General features: G+C 37.4%; 1 protein-coding gene and 1 pseudogene across 5 annotated transcripts in view; one reads left to right on the top strand and one right to left on the bottom strand.

Annotated features, from left to right (window-relative positions):
* Window positions 1-19,488, bottom strand: part of STK3 (serine/threonine kinase 3) — a 221,666-nt gene that overhangs the window by 176,960 nt on the left and 25,218 nt on the right. For all 5 annotated transcript variants that reach the window (XM_059672133.1, XM_059672130.1, XM_059672135.1 and 2 more), the window contains exon 4: window positions 11,938-12,052. In XM_059672133.1, coding sequence (XP_059528116.1) covers window positions 11,938-12,052 — 115 coding nt within the window. The remainder of the gene's footprint in view (window positions 1-11,937; window positions 12,053-19,488) is intronic.
* Window positions 14,339-17,898, top strand: LOC132220088 (transcription factor SPT20 homolog; annotated as a pseudogene).

The following is a 19,488-nucleotide window of genomic DNA, read 5'->3' as shown; positions in this document are numbered from 1 at the left end:
CATATTCTGATTTCCCTTTAGGAAATCACTATTTCCCCATCCTCAGACCACGTACTTCTATTAGTCAGCTCCATCTTAGCTTCAGGAGAGACACATGACCTATGTCAAAGCCAATTACATCACATTCCAATGGCCACACCAATTTGCTCAGAGAAAGGCACACGACCTCTTCAGAAGCAGTGAGGTACAAGACTGCTGGATTTCAACTCGGAAGGTCTGACCCAGAGAGCTGCTAGCGGGCATTTGTACCCATGAAGCAAGAGTCTGTGTGAGAGTGAAATCAATACAGAGGTACCAGAACAACAAGATGAATTCAAGTAATTTGTTTCAACCTGAATACATGAAACTAGCCCTGCAAAGACTCTAAATATGTGGGCAAATCAATTCCCTTTTTGACTTAAGCCAGTTTAGGCTGGGTTATCTGTAACATAACCAAGAGGAGAAACTAATGCAATAAACTTGTTAATACCAAAAAGTAGGAAAGTTCCTGGAAATGAGGTTTATACAAAGCACAACCCACTGAGCAGACCAACTCTAAAAATGCTAGTAGTTATTCCAGATATTCAACAGTATGAGATCTCTGAAGCTTTTTTTTGTTCTCTGCCCCCAAACGAAAGGGGAACAGTAACTGGGGGCAAGGAAAGTCTTTTAAAAGAAGCACGCAGACTTTCCTTAAAAGTCTTCTTTTTTCCTACCATATTCCTAGTACTGCCTCCCCAGCTAATAGATATTTACTCCAAATTGTAAGAATATTTCGTTTAGGAATCTCAATTTATAAAACTCCTCCAATGCTTCAGTTTCCATTAGTTTTTATGACACGATATAATCACACAAACTGGTTAGAGAAACTGGAGGAGTTAAGTAGCAATCTCTGAAATACCTAAATCTCAAAAGCAACATGGAAGCTTCTATGTAAAACTTTATCTGCACATCCATCAAGCCTCACATTCCAACTTCTTTATAACCAAAATCTTTCCCCTCCTTCTTGGGAAAAAGAATTTAATGGAGCTCTCAGGTATTTAACATGAGAAAAACACTAGGAAAAACAGCAGAGCAACTCAGTAACTCCCTCCCTCACCATTCTAACTCATCCCACCCAAAAAATGAGGCTTGAGAATATGAAAGAGTCAAGGTTTTAAATAATAAAAAATGTATGGGATTCTTCCAGAAAAACACAAATCTGCTCCACACAAAGTACATACATTAGGAAACATAACTAGAATATTTTAACCATTATTATATACAAAAGGGCAGAGAGAGGTTGTCTTTCATGAAATCTGGATTGCAGATGTCAGGCAAAAAAAAAAAAAAGATTAATAATCTATCAAAAAGTCCCAGAACTACTGATTCAAAATGAAAGCTTTCACTACGTACACCATATGTAAATATACACATATACACGCTGCTTATAATCCCTTGATCTGAAGAGAAAGAGAACTGATACTCTACTGTGAAAATGGTCAGTGGGCAGACATTTCAAAATCCTTTCCCACATGAAAAGATTACTGAAAAAGAGATCAGAAGACAACAAAAAAAGCACTTAATATATATTGAGTTGTAAATCCTGTATGAACTAGGATCTATTACACAAAGGGGGAACATGCAACAAAGTGAATAAGAAAGTCAAACATGAATTAGTCCAATATCACAGATGCAAATATAAACCCCAGAAAGCACTTTATGGGATAGAAACACACACATATAAAAAATGTCTATTTTTAACAATGAAATAATATCAAACTTTGAAGTTCCAAATAAATCTTAAATTAATAAAAAAATCTGTGTCTTCACACACAAAAAATCATCTGCTTAAAGTAGTACATAATTAAGATAAAGGCAGAACACATATTTTTAAAATACAACAAATCAAGCATTTACTAAAAAAGCTATTATGTACAAGGCATTAATTCTAAGGGCACTAAGATAAAATATCCTACTATATTTTGAATAACTGCTGCCTGATTCTATTAAAGAAACTTTCACTGTACCTATAAATGTAAGCTCTACCTTATGCAGTGTTACCTTTCATTAACAAAGATAATTCAAAGTAACAACAGTGAAAGCTAGGCTTCTGTCCTTGGTTCCATAGTCCTTTGTATTATTCTCAAACGCATCTCATATGTAATGTTCACGATGCAAAGACACTCCCATCTACATAACTGGAATGAGAAGCTGATGATGACAATACCAACAGCAAATACACATAGGGCTTTTTATGTGCCAGGTGCTGTTCCTAGCACTTTACATATATGTCATCTTTAGAAAACGCAATGAAGTAGGGTAGTCTTCTTATCCCAGTTAGCAGATGAAAAATGTGAGTCCCAGAGAAGTTAAGAAGCTTGCCCAAGATCACGCAGCTCATACGTCAGAACCAGGACTCAAACCCAAACAGTATGGCTCCAGAGTCTGTGCTCTGACTTCAATTGCAGCAATTAGCTATAGTTTTAACCCCTTTTTTCCTTCTAATCGACTTTACTAGTCTATGACTCAGTTTCTTATCTTAAAAAATGGGCCAATAACAGTTCGTCACTCATATGGTCATTCAATGCTCAAATGAGGATTAAATGCAGCAATATATGTAATGTGTTTAGAACAACAGTATCTAGTACATACAATACTATATGAGTAACTGTTCTTACAAAATCTAACAAATGTCTGTTGCTGGAGTTGAGAAACAGTGCAGAATGGCCTTCTGTGTCATTCACAATTCTAAAAAAGTGATGACTAACTAAAACTTGACTCGTCCTGGCTGGTATGGCTCAGTTCGGTACCCAGTCGGGGCACACACGGGAAGCAACCTACCGGTGTTTCTCTCTCACATCAATGTTTCTCTCTCTCTTACTCTCTTCTTCCCTTTCCTCCCTTTTCCCCTCTCTCCCTTCCTCTCCTGAAAAAGAAAGGAAAAGGAAAAGGAAAAGGAAAAGGAAAAGGAAAGAAAAGAAAAAAGGAAAGAAAAAAAATCAATAAAAACATGTCCTCCAGTGAGGATTAAAAAATTTTTTTTACTTGACAAGTCCACCACTAGCCTTCAGGAAAATACATACACAAGGAGAGCAAAAGTAGGTTTACAGTTGTGAGTATGTGAAATTGAGTTCTTTCTTGTATTAACTATTGCATTATTTTCCAAACAAACAACTGCAAACCTACTTTTGGCCCACTCGGTACATAACTCAGGAGTTGCTCTCCTCAGTCTGGAATTTCCTCTGCATTATCTTGTGTTACCTCACCCCATTCCCAGCCAATATCACAGAAATATATTTCCTCCTGATAGAAGAAGATACTAAAAATTTCTCCTCACTACCAAACTGAAAGTTTATACATGTTTTAAGACACAAAATCTATTTGGTATTTTCATGTCAGTCTCGTCAATACAGTTGGGGTACCAGGTACTCTAAAAGGTTTCAGCCAGAATACTACTCTTGGAGTTTGTATTCACCAAAGAGCTACAAAATTATGGAGCCTGAAAGAACAATAGCAACCCTCTAGTTCAGGCTCTTGTGCTGATTAACATTTAAATTTGCCTCTAATTTCCTGTGTGACGACGTCCTTGTGTAAGTGTCATTGTACAACTGTGCTCGGATTTCTCTCAGGTACAGAGAACTGCTGGATGGGTCCTAGAGTACATATACCCTTAACTCTACAAGAGATTATCAAATTACTCCTGAAAGTAATTTATACTTTCTAATCATTAATTTATACTCCTAGGAGTATGAAAGTATATATAGTATACATAAGGCAAGGTGGGGGAGGGAGGGGGGTTGGTGGAGAAAATATCACTGATTCAGGCTCAAAAACCAACCTGAATTTGTAGTTAAATTGCGTATTATTTCTTTCCTCCCCCTGAAACTCCATTAAGTGATAGAGAATTTTTTTAAACAAAATCAACTAGTAACAAAAGAATCAAGGCCAGAGAGTATAATTAATTTGGGAGCATTTTCATGGAGAGAGTCACTGCCAAGAGCAGATAAAGAAGGATCTGCAACAACAGGAGTGGTTGGTTAACAAGTGAACTCCGGAGGGGCTCCAAGTTAGAAGTATTGGGTGGGGAGGGCAGGAATGAGAAGGGGGATGGAAAAGGTGGCTAGCTTTTTCCATGGAGGCTGAAAAGAAGAAAATGGAACAGGAATTGGTTCCTCATCCCTACTCTGCCCCTACCCCCATCCCTGTACATGCAGTTTACATGCATTCTGGCATTTATCCCGGGGCAAAAAAAAAAAAAAGGCAGGAGGAAGGGCGTGGCTCCTCTCTCAAGAAACTGAACAAACTACCTCTGTGGGCCTGTCCCTAAAAGCAAGCTCCCAGCCCATTCATCCTAACATTATACCTGCCAGTCAAAAGCATTGTCCCAAAGTTTCCAGTGAGATTCCAGCGGGTGGGCTCTGACATGGGCAAGACCAGGGTAAATAGAAAAAGTAAAACAATAACCCCAGAAGAAATAAAGATGATTCAGGAAACAGAATAACTTTGTCAAAATCTTATCATTCTTACAGTGATTAGAAAAGTTTTCGCATCCCTGTCTCTGCATCAAGATGTCATGAGAAAGGAATAATCGAAAACAAGAGTTCTTGTAAACTAAAATATAACTGCGGAAATTAAAAGTTCAGTTAAGAGTCAGAAAAAAAAAGATGAAACCACCCTCACCATACTCCTCAAAAGAGAGAAGAAGAAGAAAAGGACAGAAAATCTAGGAGAAATAAAAACAAATAAAATTGAAGATATTCACTAGCCAATGAAGAAAATGGGGAAATTATCAAAGAAATGTTTCCAAAGCTGAAGAAAAACACAAAGGTTTATTTGAAAGGAACTACTAAGTGCTGATCATAACTAATCAAATAGGATGTACAGCTAGGCATATCTAGTTCCTTCAGCAATATCAGAAACATTAAAATAAAGAGAAAAGTCTAAAAAGTTCCAGAGATGATGAAGGAAACTTTCAAACAAACAAGGCTCTTGACAGGCATTAGCTATAATGTGAGCGAAACTGGATGGAAGATGACGCAGGAAAATTCTCAAAGCTCTGAGAGAAACTTCTTTTCCTGTAAAAGTCTACATAAGCTAACTATCAAACCAAGTATGAAAGCAAAATAAAGACATTTTCAGATGTGCAAGGACTCAAATAGTTGACCTCTTATTCTTATATCATGAAGAAAATACTTTAGAAAGAATACAGAACAGGGGCGAAAAACCAAGGAAACCGGAAATATACAAGAAAACAGTGGCAATAACCCAGGAGTCCAGTGAAAAGAAATTCCAAGGATGCAGCTGTACAGCAGACCTAAAAAGCAATGAGTCCACATTAGAACAAGAAATCAGGAAGCTCCAAAGAATGTCCTCTCAAAGAAGAATCACATAAATTCCAGGAAATGGACAAAATTAGTAAGAAGCTAGAAGACATTATTAGCAAAATGATAAAGATGGCATATGCTGCTTCTCTCAACATAAAAAAAATAAGAAAAACTCCAGGAAAAACAAAAAATTATGTAACATCATAATCCCAACAAAGATCCAGCAAACTAAAATGTGGCAATAATTCTAAGCAATTGATTAAAGCATGAGAAAAGTAAATCCATTTAAAACAGATGCTGGAACGTTCTCCTTTAGGTGACTAAGAGTACATATGACATTGGACTTTTAGAGATGGAACTTTAAGAGATCATTATTCCCTTTTCAAGATGTCCCTTGCCCTCTCTTCTCTGACTCACTCATTCACTCATTCATTCATTCATGTAACAAGTATATACTGAGAATCCCACATGCTAGGCACTGTCCTAGGAACAGAGATAAAACAGTGAACAAAGATGACGAAAACCCTGCGATCCTGGAGCTTGCATTTTATGGGAGATGATATCTCCACTTCCAAGACCTGCTAAAGGGTTCTCTCTCCCATGAAGCTCTCTCTGAACTTCCTTGCTAAGTGCTTCACCTATTCTACTCCTAAAGAACTCAATTCACAGAAGGGAATTTAGCTTTTTACATGCATATTACCATTGCTCAGCTAATGTGCAAACTATGCAACAACAGCAACATTTGTTAGAGTTATTTGTACTTCTAGTGCATAGCTCTGAGCCTAGATAAGTAATTGCGTTTTGAACCTTTCCATTCAAACAAAATGTAAATAAAATTGCCAAGTAAAATGTAAAGCACTATGTAAATGCTACTTATTATTTAACAGATGAAGCTGAATTCCCTGTCAGTTAACTGACTTGCCCAGATCACAAAACAAGTTTGTGGAAGAGCCAAATTAAAATACATTGTACTAGCTTGAACTAAAATAAGTACTCCAATCAATAAATAGGCCAAAAGGGAAGAGAATAACCTTAGGCATTTTCTTAGAACATTTCCAAATATATAATGAACGCCTAAGACACAGACTCTATTTCTTCCATATGTCAAGGCGTAACATTACAATTATGCAAAGATCATTGTGAGAGCCTTTAGAAAGCCTCTCATCAGAAATATAATCTATCTTTTAAAGCCTCCATGTCACAGAGTTGTATATTTCTACTCTGCAACATATAACATTTGAAATGCATAAGTGTTTAGATATGTTGTCATTCATTTTAAAATATATTGGCTTTTTAACTATTTATTCACAGGGTGTGGTTGGCAGTTAGCTAGACCGGGCAGAGCAAGGACAATGGGCCAGATGTAGAAGGTCACCAGGGCAGAAAGCACCTGGGGCTTTCTGCCCTGGTGACCTTCAAGGGGCAAAACTGGGAAAACAAGGACCTCACCCCCAAGGTAACCCTTCCTCCCCTAATAGATCACTGGTCATCCGGTTTAGACCCCTTTGTTACCAGAAAATGGACCTGGCTCTTAGCAGGTCTGCTGTGGGTTTGCCTAGGACCAGCCATTAGTGTGTGGGTTCTTGACTTCCTGCAGGAAAAATTTCACAACATGAGTCCAGGTGACTATGAGGAAACATTTATTAAAGCTGGGGACAGTAAAACAAGGACTTTTGTTTGCTGGGAGTTTTTTGCTTACTGCTTCGATTTCATTAGTTGTACTTATCTATTCAAATTTTCTGATGCTTCCTGATTCAGTTTTGGAAGATTGTATGTTTCTAGGAATTTATTCATTTCACTCTGGTTGCCTAATTTGTTGGACTATGGTTGATTATAGTATTCTCCTACAATTATTTGTATTTCTGTGGTGTCAGTTGTTACTTCCTCTCTTTCATTTCTGAATTTATATAGGTCCTCTCTCTTTTTTTCTTGATGAGTCTGGTTAAAGGTTCATCAATGTTTATCTTTTCAAAGAACCAGCTCTTGGTTTCATTGATCTTTTGTACTGTTTTTTTACATTCTATGTCCTTTATTTCCAATCTAATCTTTATTGTTTCCTTCCTTTTACTTACTCTATGCTTTGTTTGTTGTTCTTTTTCTAGTTCTTTTAGGTGTAAGGTTAGACTGTTTATTTAAGACTTTCCTTGCTTCTTAAAGTACGCTTATAATGCTACGAGCTTCCCTCTCAGGACTGTATTCACTGTGTCCCATATATTATGGGTTGTTATGTGTTCATATTCATTTGTTTCCAGGTAACTTGTGATTTCTTCCTTTTATCTCACTGTTAACACATTCATTGATTAGTAACATGTTATTTAGCCTCCAAGTCTCTGTGTGCTTTTCAGTTTTTTTCTTGTGATTCTAGTTTCATATGATTATGGTCAGAGAAGATCTTGATATGAATTTAATCTTCTTGAATTGATTAAGACTCATTTTGTGTCATAACATGTGGTCTAACCTAGAAAATGTTCCATCTGCCCTTGAAAAGAATGTATATCCTGCTGCTTTGGGGTGAAATGCTCTGAAGATATCAATTAAATCTATCTGATCAAGTGTGTCATTTAAGGCTGCTACTTCATAACTGTAATTTTGCAACTATTATGAATCGTAATGTAAATATCTGATATGCAGGATGTATTTTCATTGTTCGTGACCCACAGGTTGATAACTGCTGCTCTAGAGGAAGACCAGGCCTCTAGGGGAGGTGGAATAGCTGACATGTGGAGGTAGACCTTAGGGAACCTTGGACCTTTTATAGATCTGCCCCCAGCTCAAAGCTGGAGGTGCTGACCATTGTACACAGATTGGCCCCTCCCATACATACTCAGTCCCAGTAGATGTAGCCACAAACAGTGAATAGTGTGATACTTCTAGACAGGTAGTTCAAGACGTTGGTTACACATAACATCTAACATAAACCTGTACCTGAACCTCATGCAAGTGGACCCAGAACCAGTGGTGGGCTTTAGACCACACCAGAGGTTGATCCAACTAGCCACACAAGCAGGACACCCAAAGGGGGATTCCTGAAGGCACCAAACACTGCTGTGAACAACTTTGCCTTAGGGGCAGTCCATGCAAAGTGACTCAAACTAGGTGATTGAGGTTTATCTTACAGTCAGCCAGCCTGAAAGGTTAACTCCACCTATAAAAGGGCCAAGAGCATTCAAGACACAGCTATAACAGGAGAGTGCATATAATCCACAAGAAACATTCCCAGAGCACCGAGCATAGGTGATCTGGAAGACTGTGCCACTGGGCTCAACAAGACACATAAATCATAAAGCTATAATAATAATTTTGGGAGTCATAGCAGATCTACTTAGTACACAGAGGCAAATGGGGAGAAAAAGAAATATGCCCCAAATGAAAGAACAAGAGAAATCCCAGAAAAGTAATTAAATGAAATGGAAGCAACCAAATACCAGATGCAGAATTAAAAACAACGGTTATAAGGATACTCAAGGTCCTTAGGGAAAGAATGGATGATCTTTGTGAGAACTTCAGCAAAGAGGTAGTAAGCTTTAAAAAGGACATGGAAATCATAAAAAAGAACCAGTCAGAAGTAAAGAATACAATACCTGAAATGAAAAATACACTAGAGGAATCAACAGCAGGTTAGATGAAACAGTGGGTTGGATAAACTATTTAGAGGACAAGATAACAGTAATCACCCAAGCAAAGTATCAAAAAGAAAAGAGAATTCAAAAAATGAGGAAAGTTTAAGGGACCTCTGGGACAACATCAAGTATAACAATATCCACATCATAGGGGTACCAGAAAGAGAAGAGAGTGAACAAGGGATAGATAACCTGTTTGAAGAAATAATGGCTGAAAACTTTTCTAACTTGGTGAAGGAAAAAGTCACACAAGTTCAGGAAGTGAAGAGAGTCCCAATCAAGATGAATCACAAGACCTAAACCAAGACACATCATAATTAAAATGCCATAGGTTAAAGGCAAAGAGAGAATCTTAAAAGCAACAAAAGAAAGACAGTTACTTGCCTGCAAGGGAGCTCCCATAGGCTGTCAGCTGATTTTTCAACTGAAACACTTCAGTCCAGAAAGGATTGGCATGAAATATTCAAAGTGATGAAAAGCCGTTTCCTACAACCAAGACTACTACAGCAAGGCTATCATTTAAAATGGAAGGCAAAATAAAGAGCTTCCCAGACAAAAAAGAAGCTAAAGGAGTTCATTATGACCAAACCGATATTGCAAAAAATGTTCAAAAATGAAGTGAAATAACATTTCTATATTTTAAAAATCTGAGATCTTATCACCATCATCTCCACACATAAAGAAACACTAAAGGACATTGTTCTTCAAACAACTGAGAAATGCAGAAAAGAATAAAGAGCAATAAGAAGCATAAATACTTTATATATAAATAAATATAAACACTGACAATATAAAACAATGAGAATGCCTTATGCTATTTAAAATGTATATAGGGCCCAGCCAGTGTTTCCCTGTGGTTAAGTGTGGACCCATGAACCAGGAGGTCACAGTTCAATTCCTGGTCAGGGCACAGGACCCAGTTGTTGGCTCAATCCCCATTAGGGGGGTGTGGGCTTGCAGGAGACAGCTTATAGAGGATTCTCTCTCATCACTGATGTTTCCATCTCTCTCCCCTCCCTTCCTCTCTCTGATATCAATAAAAACATATATATATTTTTTAAAAGGAGTTTTAAAAAATGTATATAGAATTAACAGAAACAGCAAAACATACAATAAAAACAAAAGAGCATAGAAACCTTAAAAAAAAAAGATTCCCATACTTTTAGGAAATGATTGATTGTTCTGTGACCATGAAAACAATAACTCTCAGAGTGAGTTTTAAATAGATCAAGGACAATATTTCACTGGTCACATTTCTGAAAACCAGCCAATCAGTAACAACCAGGGCTCTGAAATCAGACAATCAAGATTATCACTCCAGTGAACATTCCTATGAAATGATCAAATGTTTACAAATGTCAAGGCATTTTTTTAAATGGGATGATACATATCCATATATTGCTCCCCTTCATAACAATGGTACTCCTTTTAGTTAATACATAAATAAAGAAAAAGTAGGATACAAATAATCTTGAGATTTAACAGGCAACACCCAGTGACAATATACCTCCAGCTCCTGATCCATATCATGCGGCTCTGAGTGGTTTCTCACATATGACGGTCAGATTCCTCCATACCACCCCAGGCCCAAGGACCACTATTCTATGAGAACAGCAATTAGACTATTCCCAATATATGACTCTGCAACATGTTCAGTAGCTTCTGTCTTCTAAAAAATAATGCATATAAACTAAAATCTTTCCTTTCCTAACTGTTGAAGGAGACTTCCAAGGATAAGGATCCCATCCATATTCATCTCACACAACTATAGTATACCTTCACAGTGTGTAATTATTGACAAGAAATTAAGTACTTGGATCATATACTTTCTAGCTAATCAAAATGATAACATTAATATTTACAATCAAAACAATAGATTTTCCATTTCACACACTTGTACTTCATATTTCTATCTGGTAATTTTAAACACCAAATGCATGGAGTTTATCCCTAAAATGGTTTTAAACCACATCTCTAACTGAAGTACAATTATTTTCCTTTAAAGCATTGTTCTGCCACTCAAGAGTTACCTGATTTACATAAATGCTAGTTAAGCACCACAGAAATTCTCAAATATATAACTAGAATGTCACAAATCACTTAATCCATTCTGTCAAAACAGAGATTATTTAAACTTATTTCACTTCCTTCAAAAGAAATCCTATTTATTTTCACTAACAGAAAAAATATTAGTAGGATAAACTTACAACTTCCATCCCCAATCAAACTTTAAAATGATTATGGTTAACCACAAATAGACTCAAGTAGTTAAGTATTTTTCTGAATGTATTCAACATATAATAATGTCATATAGTAAATGGGTTACTGTTCTACAAAATTACAAATTATTTCACTGATGATTATTCAGAATCATTCACAGATAAAAAGGGCACTCTTGTCCTTATAAATTATCTAAGAAAACTAAATGTATTGCTGGCTGAAAGAAAATAATTTGTAAATAGATAACTTTTACTTAGGGTCAAAATATAACCATCAAAAGCTATTTTTAATAACATCTTTCACTAAGCTAAATTCACAAAATTACAACACTGTAGTCTAACTCTTATCACTTTCAAATATCCTGACAATATTATTTGGAAAAATAAAGACAAGAATTGTTTTTCAATTATTTTTAAAAAGTCAACTGTTTACCAGATTATAACATAGAAAACTGAAGTAAAGAAATGCCATGAATACTATGAACTCTAAATAAAATTCTAGCCATAATTTATTGAACTCAAGCTAATAAAGATTGTGCACAATGATACAAAATGAAAAAGAGGAGCACCATAGTAGTTCCTGGTGACTTACCAAAATTTAATCCCAATAAATAAATTACACAATCATGTGACTCCTAAGTTTGCCATAAAGATATGTGGCTGGTTCTCATGCCTTAAACTAGATCCTTTTACACTCTAAAACTTTTTCTTTTTTTCACACTAATATTTTCTTTGTAACAAAATATTACCTAGTCAGATTCTAAATATGAATCTTTAGAAATGAGATTAACAAAACAATTTAAAAATACTTACTGTCTTGTTTCGTAATCTAATTATGTCTGAGACAGAGCCAGCACCACAGTACTCCATAACAATCCAGAGGTCTGTGTTCTTAAAGTAACTGCCATAGTACTTTACAACATAGGGGCTACAAAAAAATATATAGACAATTAAACTTAGTTAATTCCCAAAGAAAATGATTTCTTAATCCCAAAGAAAAGTATTTCAACATTTCATAATGTTCCCAAGTATACTTAATTACTAAACTTCTATTATACACTGATTTGTCTATATATAGAGTTCACCAACTGTCTTAATTAGTCTTTAATTGATGGATGAAATTTAGGAGGATTACAAACCAGAGGAGGCCCAAATGTTTTCAGTGATTCCCAAGAAACTAAGGTTTGTTTTGGTAAAGAGCTACTCTTTAACATAAGGCACAAATAAAAATATTTTTCTTTAACTAAAGTATTTTAAATACAAATCTTCTAAAGGATTTTTCAAATAAAATACTAACACTCAACTTTAAAAGACTTTATATTTCAATTGGACCAAAAAGTTTTTTAAATTCTCTTTCATTTTGGCCTTTGAAAATTCTGGAGAAAAAAAGTTTTTTTGCTTTAAATTCAAATAATTAAAATTTTTAACAATTTAAAGTATTTCTGAACTAAGGTTTTATGTCTTTCAGAGCAGAATAAACTGTTTATAGCCAAGTTGTTTTAGGAAGACTTAACAAAATTTATTAAGGGTATGATATATACACTGATGTGTAAAAAACCTTGCAGTGAGTTCAAGATTATATTAACTGAAAGGCACATAGAAAATGTACATGGCCCTAGCCAGTTTGGCTCAGTGGATAGAGCATCGGCCTGCGGACAGAAGGGTCCTGGGTTCAATTCCAGGCAAGGGCATGTACCTCGGTTGTAGGCTCCTTCCCAGACAGGGCCCTGGTTAGAGTTCGTGCAGAAGGCAACCAATCGATGTGTTTCTCTCACATTGATATTTCTCTCTGTCTTTCCCTCTCTCTTCCACTCTCTCTAAAAATCAATAGAAAAATCTCCTTAGTGAGGATTTAAAAAATAAAAAAAATTTACAGAAAATGTATATGTATTTTATTTTGCAGTATACACAAGTAATTGGCAATTCTATGGGTACAGGTGGCAGCTCTTAGGAAAATTAGTGATTCTAATGTGGGCAGCTACCTGAAAAGGCAACTTTCTCTCCCTTTAGGGGTGAGCCAAAAGAAAACCTTTGGGCAAGGTAAAATTCTCTTTAAAAAATAATTTGTGGCCCATTCTGATACACAATCAAGTAAATGGATCAAAGTTCAACAGCTCAATATCATAAAACATGGTCTCAATAATATTAACCTAGAGAATTATTTAAGGAGATAGAACTAAACAGCCACATTAAAGACTCACACCCAAATATAATTTCTATCATTTACTCAACATTCATTCATTCATTCCCTCATTCTACTTAAGCCAGAAATTAGACCAGATGTTCACTTTGCAGTGGTGAACCAAACAGATACAATTCTGACTCTCATATAGCACACATCTACATGAAATACACAGATATTAGAGAAGCAAAACCACAAATAAATATAATTACTAACTGTGATAAGAAAAGAAAAGGTGTTATGAGATAAACTGGCTAAGAATTTATTTTGCATTCACACTTCGGTAAATGCCGGGGTCCAACCCCAGCAGGTCCAGGGGTGCCAAAGGTGTGGACGGAGTCGGCGAAGAAGGAATGACACGGAGACAGCGTTCAGTTGATCAGCAGCCTACCCAGGATCTCTAGCCAGGATCTCCAGCCAAGTTCTGGTCTGGATCTCCAGAGGTTCTGCTTAGGATCTCCAGCCAGGTTCTGTCCAGGTTCTCCAGCCAGGTTCAGTCACCAGGTTCTAGTCAGGTTCTCTTGCCAATTTCTGTAGTCAGGTTCAGTCCAGGATCTTTTGCCATGTTCTCTCGCTAGGTTCTGTCTCTAGGTTCTGAGGCCAGTTTCTGTCCAGGATCTTTTGCCGTGTTCTCTCCAGCGAAGTTCTTCTGTCTCTAGGCTCCGTGTAGGTTCTGTGTTCTGAGTTCTGTGTTCTAAGTTCTGTCTCTTGCTGTCTTGTTACATCTGTATTTATACCAGTTGATTCAATCCTATCAATCTCTATTACAAAGGTTAGGGCGTTTCTTATCTCCATTCCAGGGAGTAAAGATTATGTAGCTTAAGCATGATTGTTCATAGTTAAAGTGATTAATTACCCGCCTGGCACTTAGTTGAGGGGTTTGATTCCCTCCCTAACTTCAGGGGAAAATCTCTACCTGGGGATTCAACCTTTCTCGGAGAGGTGACCTTGGTTAAAACACAGCACCAAGAAGGTGAGCAAACATATTAAGAACCGTATGCCATATATGCCAGGTCCCTTGAAACAGCAAGGATGGACCGGCTCCCGGCAGGTAAACAAAAGTATTCCTAGTTCATATAAAAAAAAGAAGTACATCCATATTCCATGGTAGCTCCTGACCTGGAATATATGAAGAAAATATATATATATATTGATTTCAGAGAGAGAGAGGAAGGGAGAGGGAGAGAGAGAGAGAGAGAGAAAAACATCAATGATTAGAGAGAATCACTGATCGGCTGCCTCCTGCACGCCCCCAATTGGGGATCGAGCCTGCAACCCGGGCACATGCCCTTGACCAGAATCAAACCCAGGACCCTTCAGTCCACGGGCCAAGGCTCTATCCACTGAGCGAAATCAGCTAGGGCATGAAACTTTAAAAGTAGACATGGGTGAGCTATAACAATAAAATATCCTCCCTCATTGAGTGGCTGTGGATTACAAATTAGGTTTGGCAAAGAAAGAAATGCTTAAGGTTTTATGTGTATAGTGGCCTACTATTGGTCATCCTCTGATTACTTCCATTATCAGTACTCTTTTTTACTTTAAAGCACTTACAACATCTTGTAATCACTCTGTCATTGATTTTATCTGCCTCCCCCAGAAGAAAAGAAGCTCAATGAAGATAGGCGCCAATCATCTGTCTTGCTCTACATTCTTCCTCAGAGCCTCCCTTCTTACACATACAAACAAAATCAGTAAGTGAACAAATGAACAATCACAGAAAAATTAACAGAAGGGATCTAATTTAGGCATCCTCTATGGAATAACATTGATGCTAAGATTCAAAGGTTGAACAGAAGTTAGCCAGATGAAGAGCATTCAGGACCCAAAACTATCTGTGTAAAAGCCCTGAGGAGAGAAAGAGCAAGTCATTTTCAGGAATCAAAACCAGTTTGCCTAGAATAATGTGAGTGAAGAGTCAGGTAGAACACAATGGAGTTGCAGATGGAAGCAGGAGCAGAACAATGAAGGACTTCAAAACCAAGGAAAGGAGACTGGGCTTTACTATTTATGCAAGATAAGATCAAAGAAGTTTAAAGATTTCTCTGCTGTTTCAAAGCTAGAATGTAGGAAAGCAAATATGGACACAGGTAGACCACTTAGAAGGTTATGGTAGTCAATGCATGCAAGAGATTGTAATAGCATATTTTTTTTATTTTCTGTATTTGTGATAAGAAGTGGCGATAAAAAAAAAGAAGAAGAAGAAAATATCTATCAAGTGGGGGGAAAAAGTCTGTATTTAAAAAACTTTATATTGAAGAATGTGCCCTGACTGGGTAGCTCAGTTGGTTAGAGCATCATCCCAATATGCCAAGGTTGCAGGTTCTATCCCTGGTCAGGGCACATACAAGTATCAACCAATGAATGTGTAATTAAGTGAAACAACAAATTAGTGTTTCTTTTTCTCTCTGTCTCTCTGCCCCTTCCTCTCTCTCTAAAAATATCCTCCTAGATAATAAAAGGCTAATATGTAAATTGTCCCCTCAACCGAGAGTTCGACTGGGAGTTCAACCAGGGGGTGGGGCCAGCTGGCCAACTGCCCGAGGCCCCATCCCCCGTTGGCCCCTTCCCCCGGTCGGCCCTGCCCTCAATCGGCCCCCCACCCCAATTGGGGGCGAGGCCAGCCAGGCAACCTCCCGTGTCCCCTCCCCTGAGCCAGGCCAGCCAGACCCCACCTGTGCACAAATTCATGCACCAGGTCTCTAGTCAATAAATAAAAAATAAGAATGTGAAAAGAAGCCTGAAGTTAAACAGAAAATACTAGTAAGAAGAAATGTGAACTCTTTAGAGAAGCTTCTTATACAAGAGACATTGTCATGTTTAGTGGTCAACCTATACCCAGGAAATTAGGGATATTCTTTGGCTCAGGGGGGAAAATGAATCAGAATCTGAGACTATTTGACTGCCTCTGAAGAAGGAAAATTGCTAGAATACTTGGATGCAGGAGAATTACCTCCTATCTTGGTCGATCTCATGTTAGTATCTTCATCGTGGATGCGTCACAGCAGAAATACGTGACTACAGGCAGTCCAGCAATGTGAAATCTCTAGGTTACCAAAACAGGCACATTCTCCTACATTCAACAATGCTTACTTTAATCTGTGGTGTACATTTAATAACAAGTGGTAACCATAAGTGAACCCAGGAAGATAAACTTTTGTTTGAGAGGCCACTGAACCTCGCTATAGCTGAACCACTATGTCCTGGTCCTTCTATAGCCATAACGTGCACTGCAAATAGACTGCTCTATAACAAGCAAAAGATGAAGACCTGCCCTATGAAACAGTGTTTCAAAGGTATTCCACGTCCTCTCTGAAATGACATCAGGACCTGTCTCATTGTCCACCTCCTCCTCAACTAAAATAACCTGATTTCTTAGGGGGGAAAAGCAAGAAAAGCAGATCAGCATGATGACCTCAAAATTTCTAAACCAGGAAATAGTGTAGATATGTGGAAATGGAGTCCCTGTTATTTGGCCATACATGCTAAAGTGGAAATTAAATTTGATGACTTACAACCAACAGTCTGGACAGACCATGATGTAAAAGATGATTATGTATTTAAGTGTGAATCTGGCAATCAGTATCAGAAAACAAAGCTGACCATTTTGCAGTCACCTGGTGATCCACTTTACTATGGTAAAATTCAGCCATGTAAAGAAGATAATGAAGGTGACTGCAAGATATCTCCATCCTACTCTTCCACAGTTGATCATTCAAATTGGTTCATTATTGGATCAAAGATTGATGCTGAGAGGACAATCAGTTCCAGGAATTGGTCCAGGATGAAGCCAAGTAACCAATCAAGATGGTGCACAGCTCCAGTGGCTCAGCCAGCTTGAGTCAGCTCTCTCCAGGGAAAGGAAGAACAGCCTGAGACCGTGTCAATTCAGTCTTCAGTACTGGGAAAGGGAGTAAAACATTGATCTCCACCCATCAAACGTCCCTCAAACTCAGGACTTAGTTCCTTGGGTAACTATTTTACTCCACAGCTTTCTGTAATCTCCAACTCTTCCTCCTGCTTCTAAGCCACCAAGTCTTTCTCAGAAGTCATCTGTGGGCCTCAAGTTAGCATGCTTTCTCCAGCTTCCCATCACAGACATGAAAGTTTAAAAAGAAAATACCTCAAGAGCTTTTGGTTTTATTTTTTTGTTTTCTGTTTTTCTTCAAGTTGATAAATTGCATCCTTATTCACAACAGATTTTCTATACATTCCACATTTAAACAAAAGTACACAGTTACTAAAGATGTTGTATTATCTATCAAATATGTACTTTATTACTGTATTTTGAAAATTTGTCAGGATAAACTTGATGTGTTAGAAATTAATCATGTATATTTAGGTGTCCCCCTCAAAAAAATAGCAAAATACCCAAGTATTAAGCCCCTGATGGACCTGGCATTATGCTATGTTCAATCTTTCCTTTTCTACATCAAATTGTGGGAACCACATTCTTCTCCAGTACCAAATAGAAATTCTGGGGAAATTTTGTAATTATACTTTTTGATCTGGGGACTAAGGACTGGGGAATGTATTATTTTTCTATAACCACTTGAATTTCCTGTTACACAGCCTTAATGGAAAATATGTAACATAATCTAAATATGTAACATACAATAAAGAAAAGCAAAATTAAACACACTCCAACAACAATGTCCCTCTAACATTATTCAGTCACTTCATGAGCCAAAGAACTTATAAGGATCTTATATACTACTGGAAGAGAAAGTTTTCCATAGGTCTCTTACTAATAAGCACCCTCTTTTGACCAGGGGTGACAATGTGTCCAGACTCCCCTAAGTCACTGGTTCTAAGTCACTTTGTGCCAATTCTAATAAATAAAACATTAGCAAGGGGGTTCTGGGAAAGCCCTTTCCCGCTTCTTCCCTTCTCCCTCCTGCTTGGTATACAGACATAAGGCTGGAACTGGAGCAGCCCTCTTATAACCATGAGACAATAAGCATGCAAGCAAAGACCGCATGCTGAGAATGGCACAGTATAAGAAAAGAAGCCTAAGACAGTTATTACACTGTTGCTGCTATACCGGCCCTACCTTTAGACCTTTTGTAAAGGGAAAATAATAAATTTTATTGCTCTGATTAAGTAACTACAGGCTAAATACAGTCATCATTTATACACTCGGCATCCTCAGGTTATTTAATAGGCATACTAAGCCCTTTCATGATCGGTTCCATTTACTTACAAACTCAGATCACGCAAATCTCAGTTTCATACTTTCCATTCCAGTAATTCAAACCTTGTCAGAACAGCACATACCAGTGAGCTGTTTTTCTCCTACCTATAATTCTCTATACTCTCTCGCATCCCTGCATTTCTTCACCAGTTTAACTCTTCCTCAGCATCCCAGACTTCTGACTCCTGGCTAAGGTAAGTGCCCTGCCTCCTTGTTCTCATATCACCTCCCACACCAGTCGGTATAGTGAGTCAGCTTTATTATAGCTATTTATTTTAACTGTGTCTTCTCAACTAGATTACTAGCCAGCTCCTCAAAAGGAAAAACAGTGTCTTAGTTCTCTTGGTATTCCTAGATCAGTGGTTCTCAACCTTCTGGCCCTTTAAATACAGTTCCTCATGTTGTGACCCAACCATAAAATTATTTTCGTTGCTACTTCATAACTGTAATGTTGCTACTGTTACGAATCATAATGTAAATATATGATATGCAGGATGGTCTTAGGCGACCCCTGTGAAAGGGTCATTCGACCACCAAAGGGGTCACAACCCACAGGTTGAGAACCGCTGTCCTAGATCCTGGCACAGTACCTGGCCCACTGGGGATGCTCAGCAAATGTTTGTTGAATGAATTAGAGTTACATAAGACTGTTTTTAATTAGCAAAAAGAGTAATATAAAAAAGGCTATTAAATGACCCCTCTTAACATAAAAAAATAATTTTCACCCATAAATTCACCCTGAAAATGGGAAAACTGAGTATTTTCTACCACCACCTGTTGCTTTATAACATAATTTCTATTTGAGAGCTGTAAGTCCTAAAGACAAGTATTTTAGTCTCACTTCCAATGGGAAGTCAGAAAACTAAACAGATGACCAAACAACACATCCTATATTAATAAAAGGCTAATATGCAAATCAACTGAACAGCGGAATGACCAGTTGCTATGATGTGCACTGACCACCAGGGGGCAAACACTCAACGCAGGA

The sequence above is a fragment of the Myotis daubentonii genome, chromosome 17, assembly GCF_963259705.1.
Source record: "Myotis daubentonii chromosome 17, mMyoDau2.1, whole genome shotgun sequence".
NCBI classification, from domain to species: domain Eukaryota; kingdom Metazoa; phylum Chordata; class Mammalia; order Chiroptera; family Vespertilionidae; genus Myotis; species Myotis daubentonii.
The sequence above is the reverse complement of the archived record's forward strand: the minus strand, read 5'-3'. Positions and strand labels throughout refer to the sequence as shown.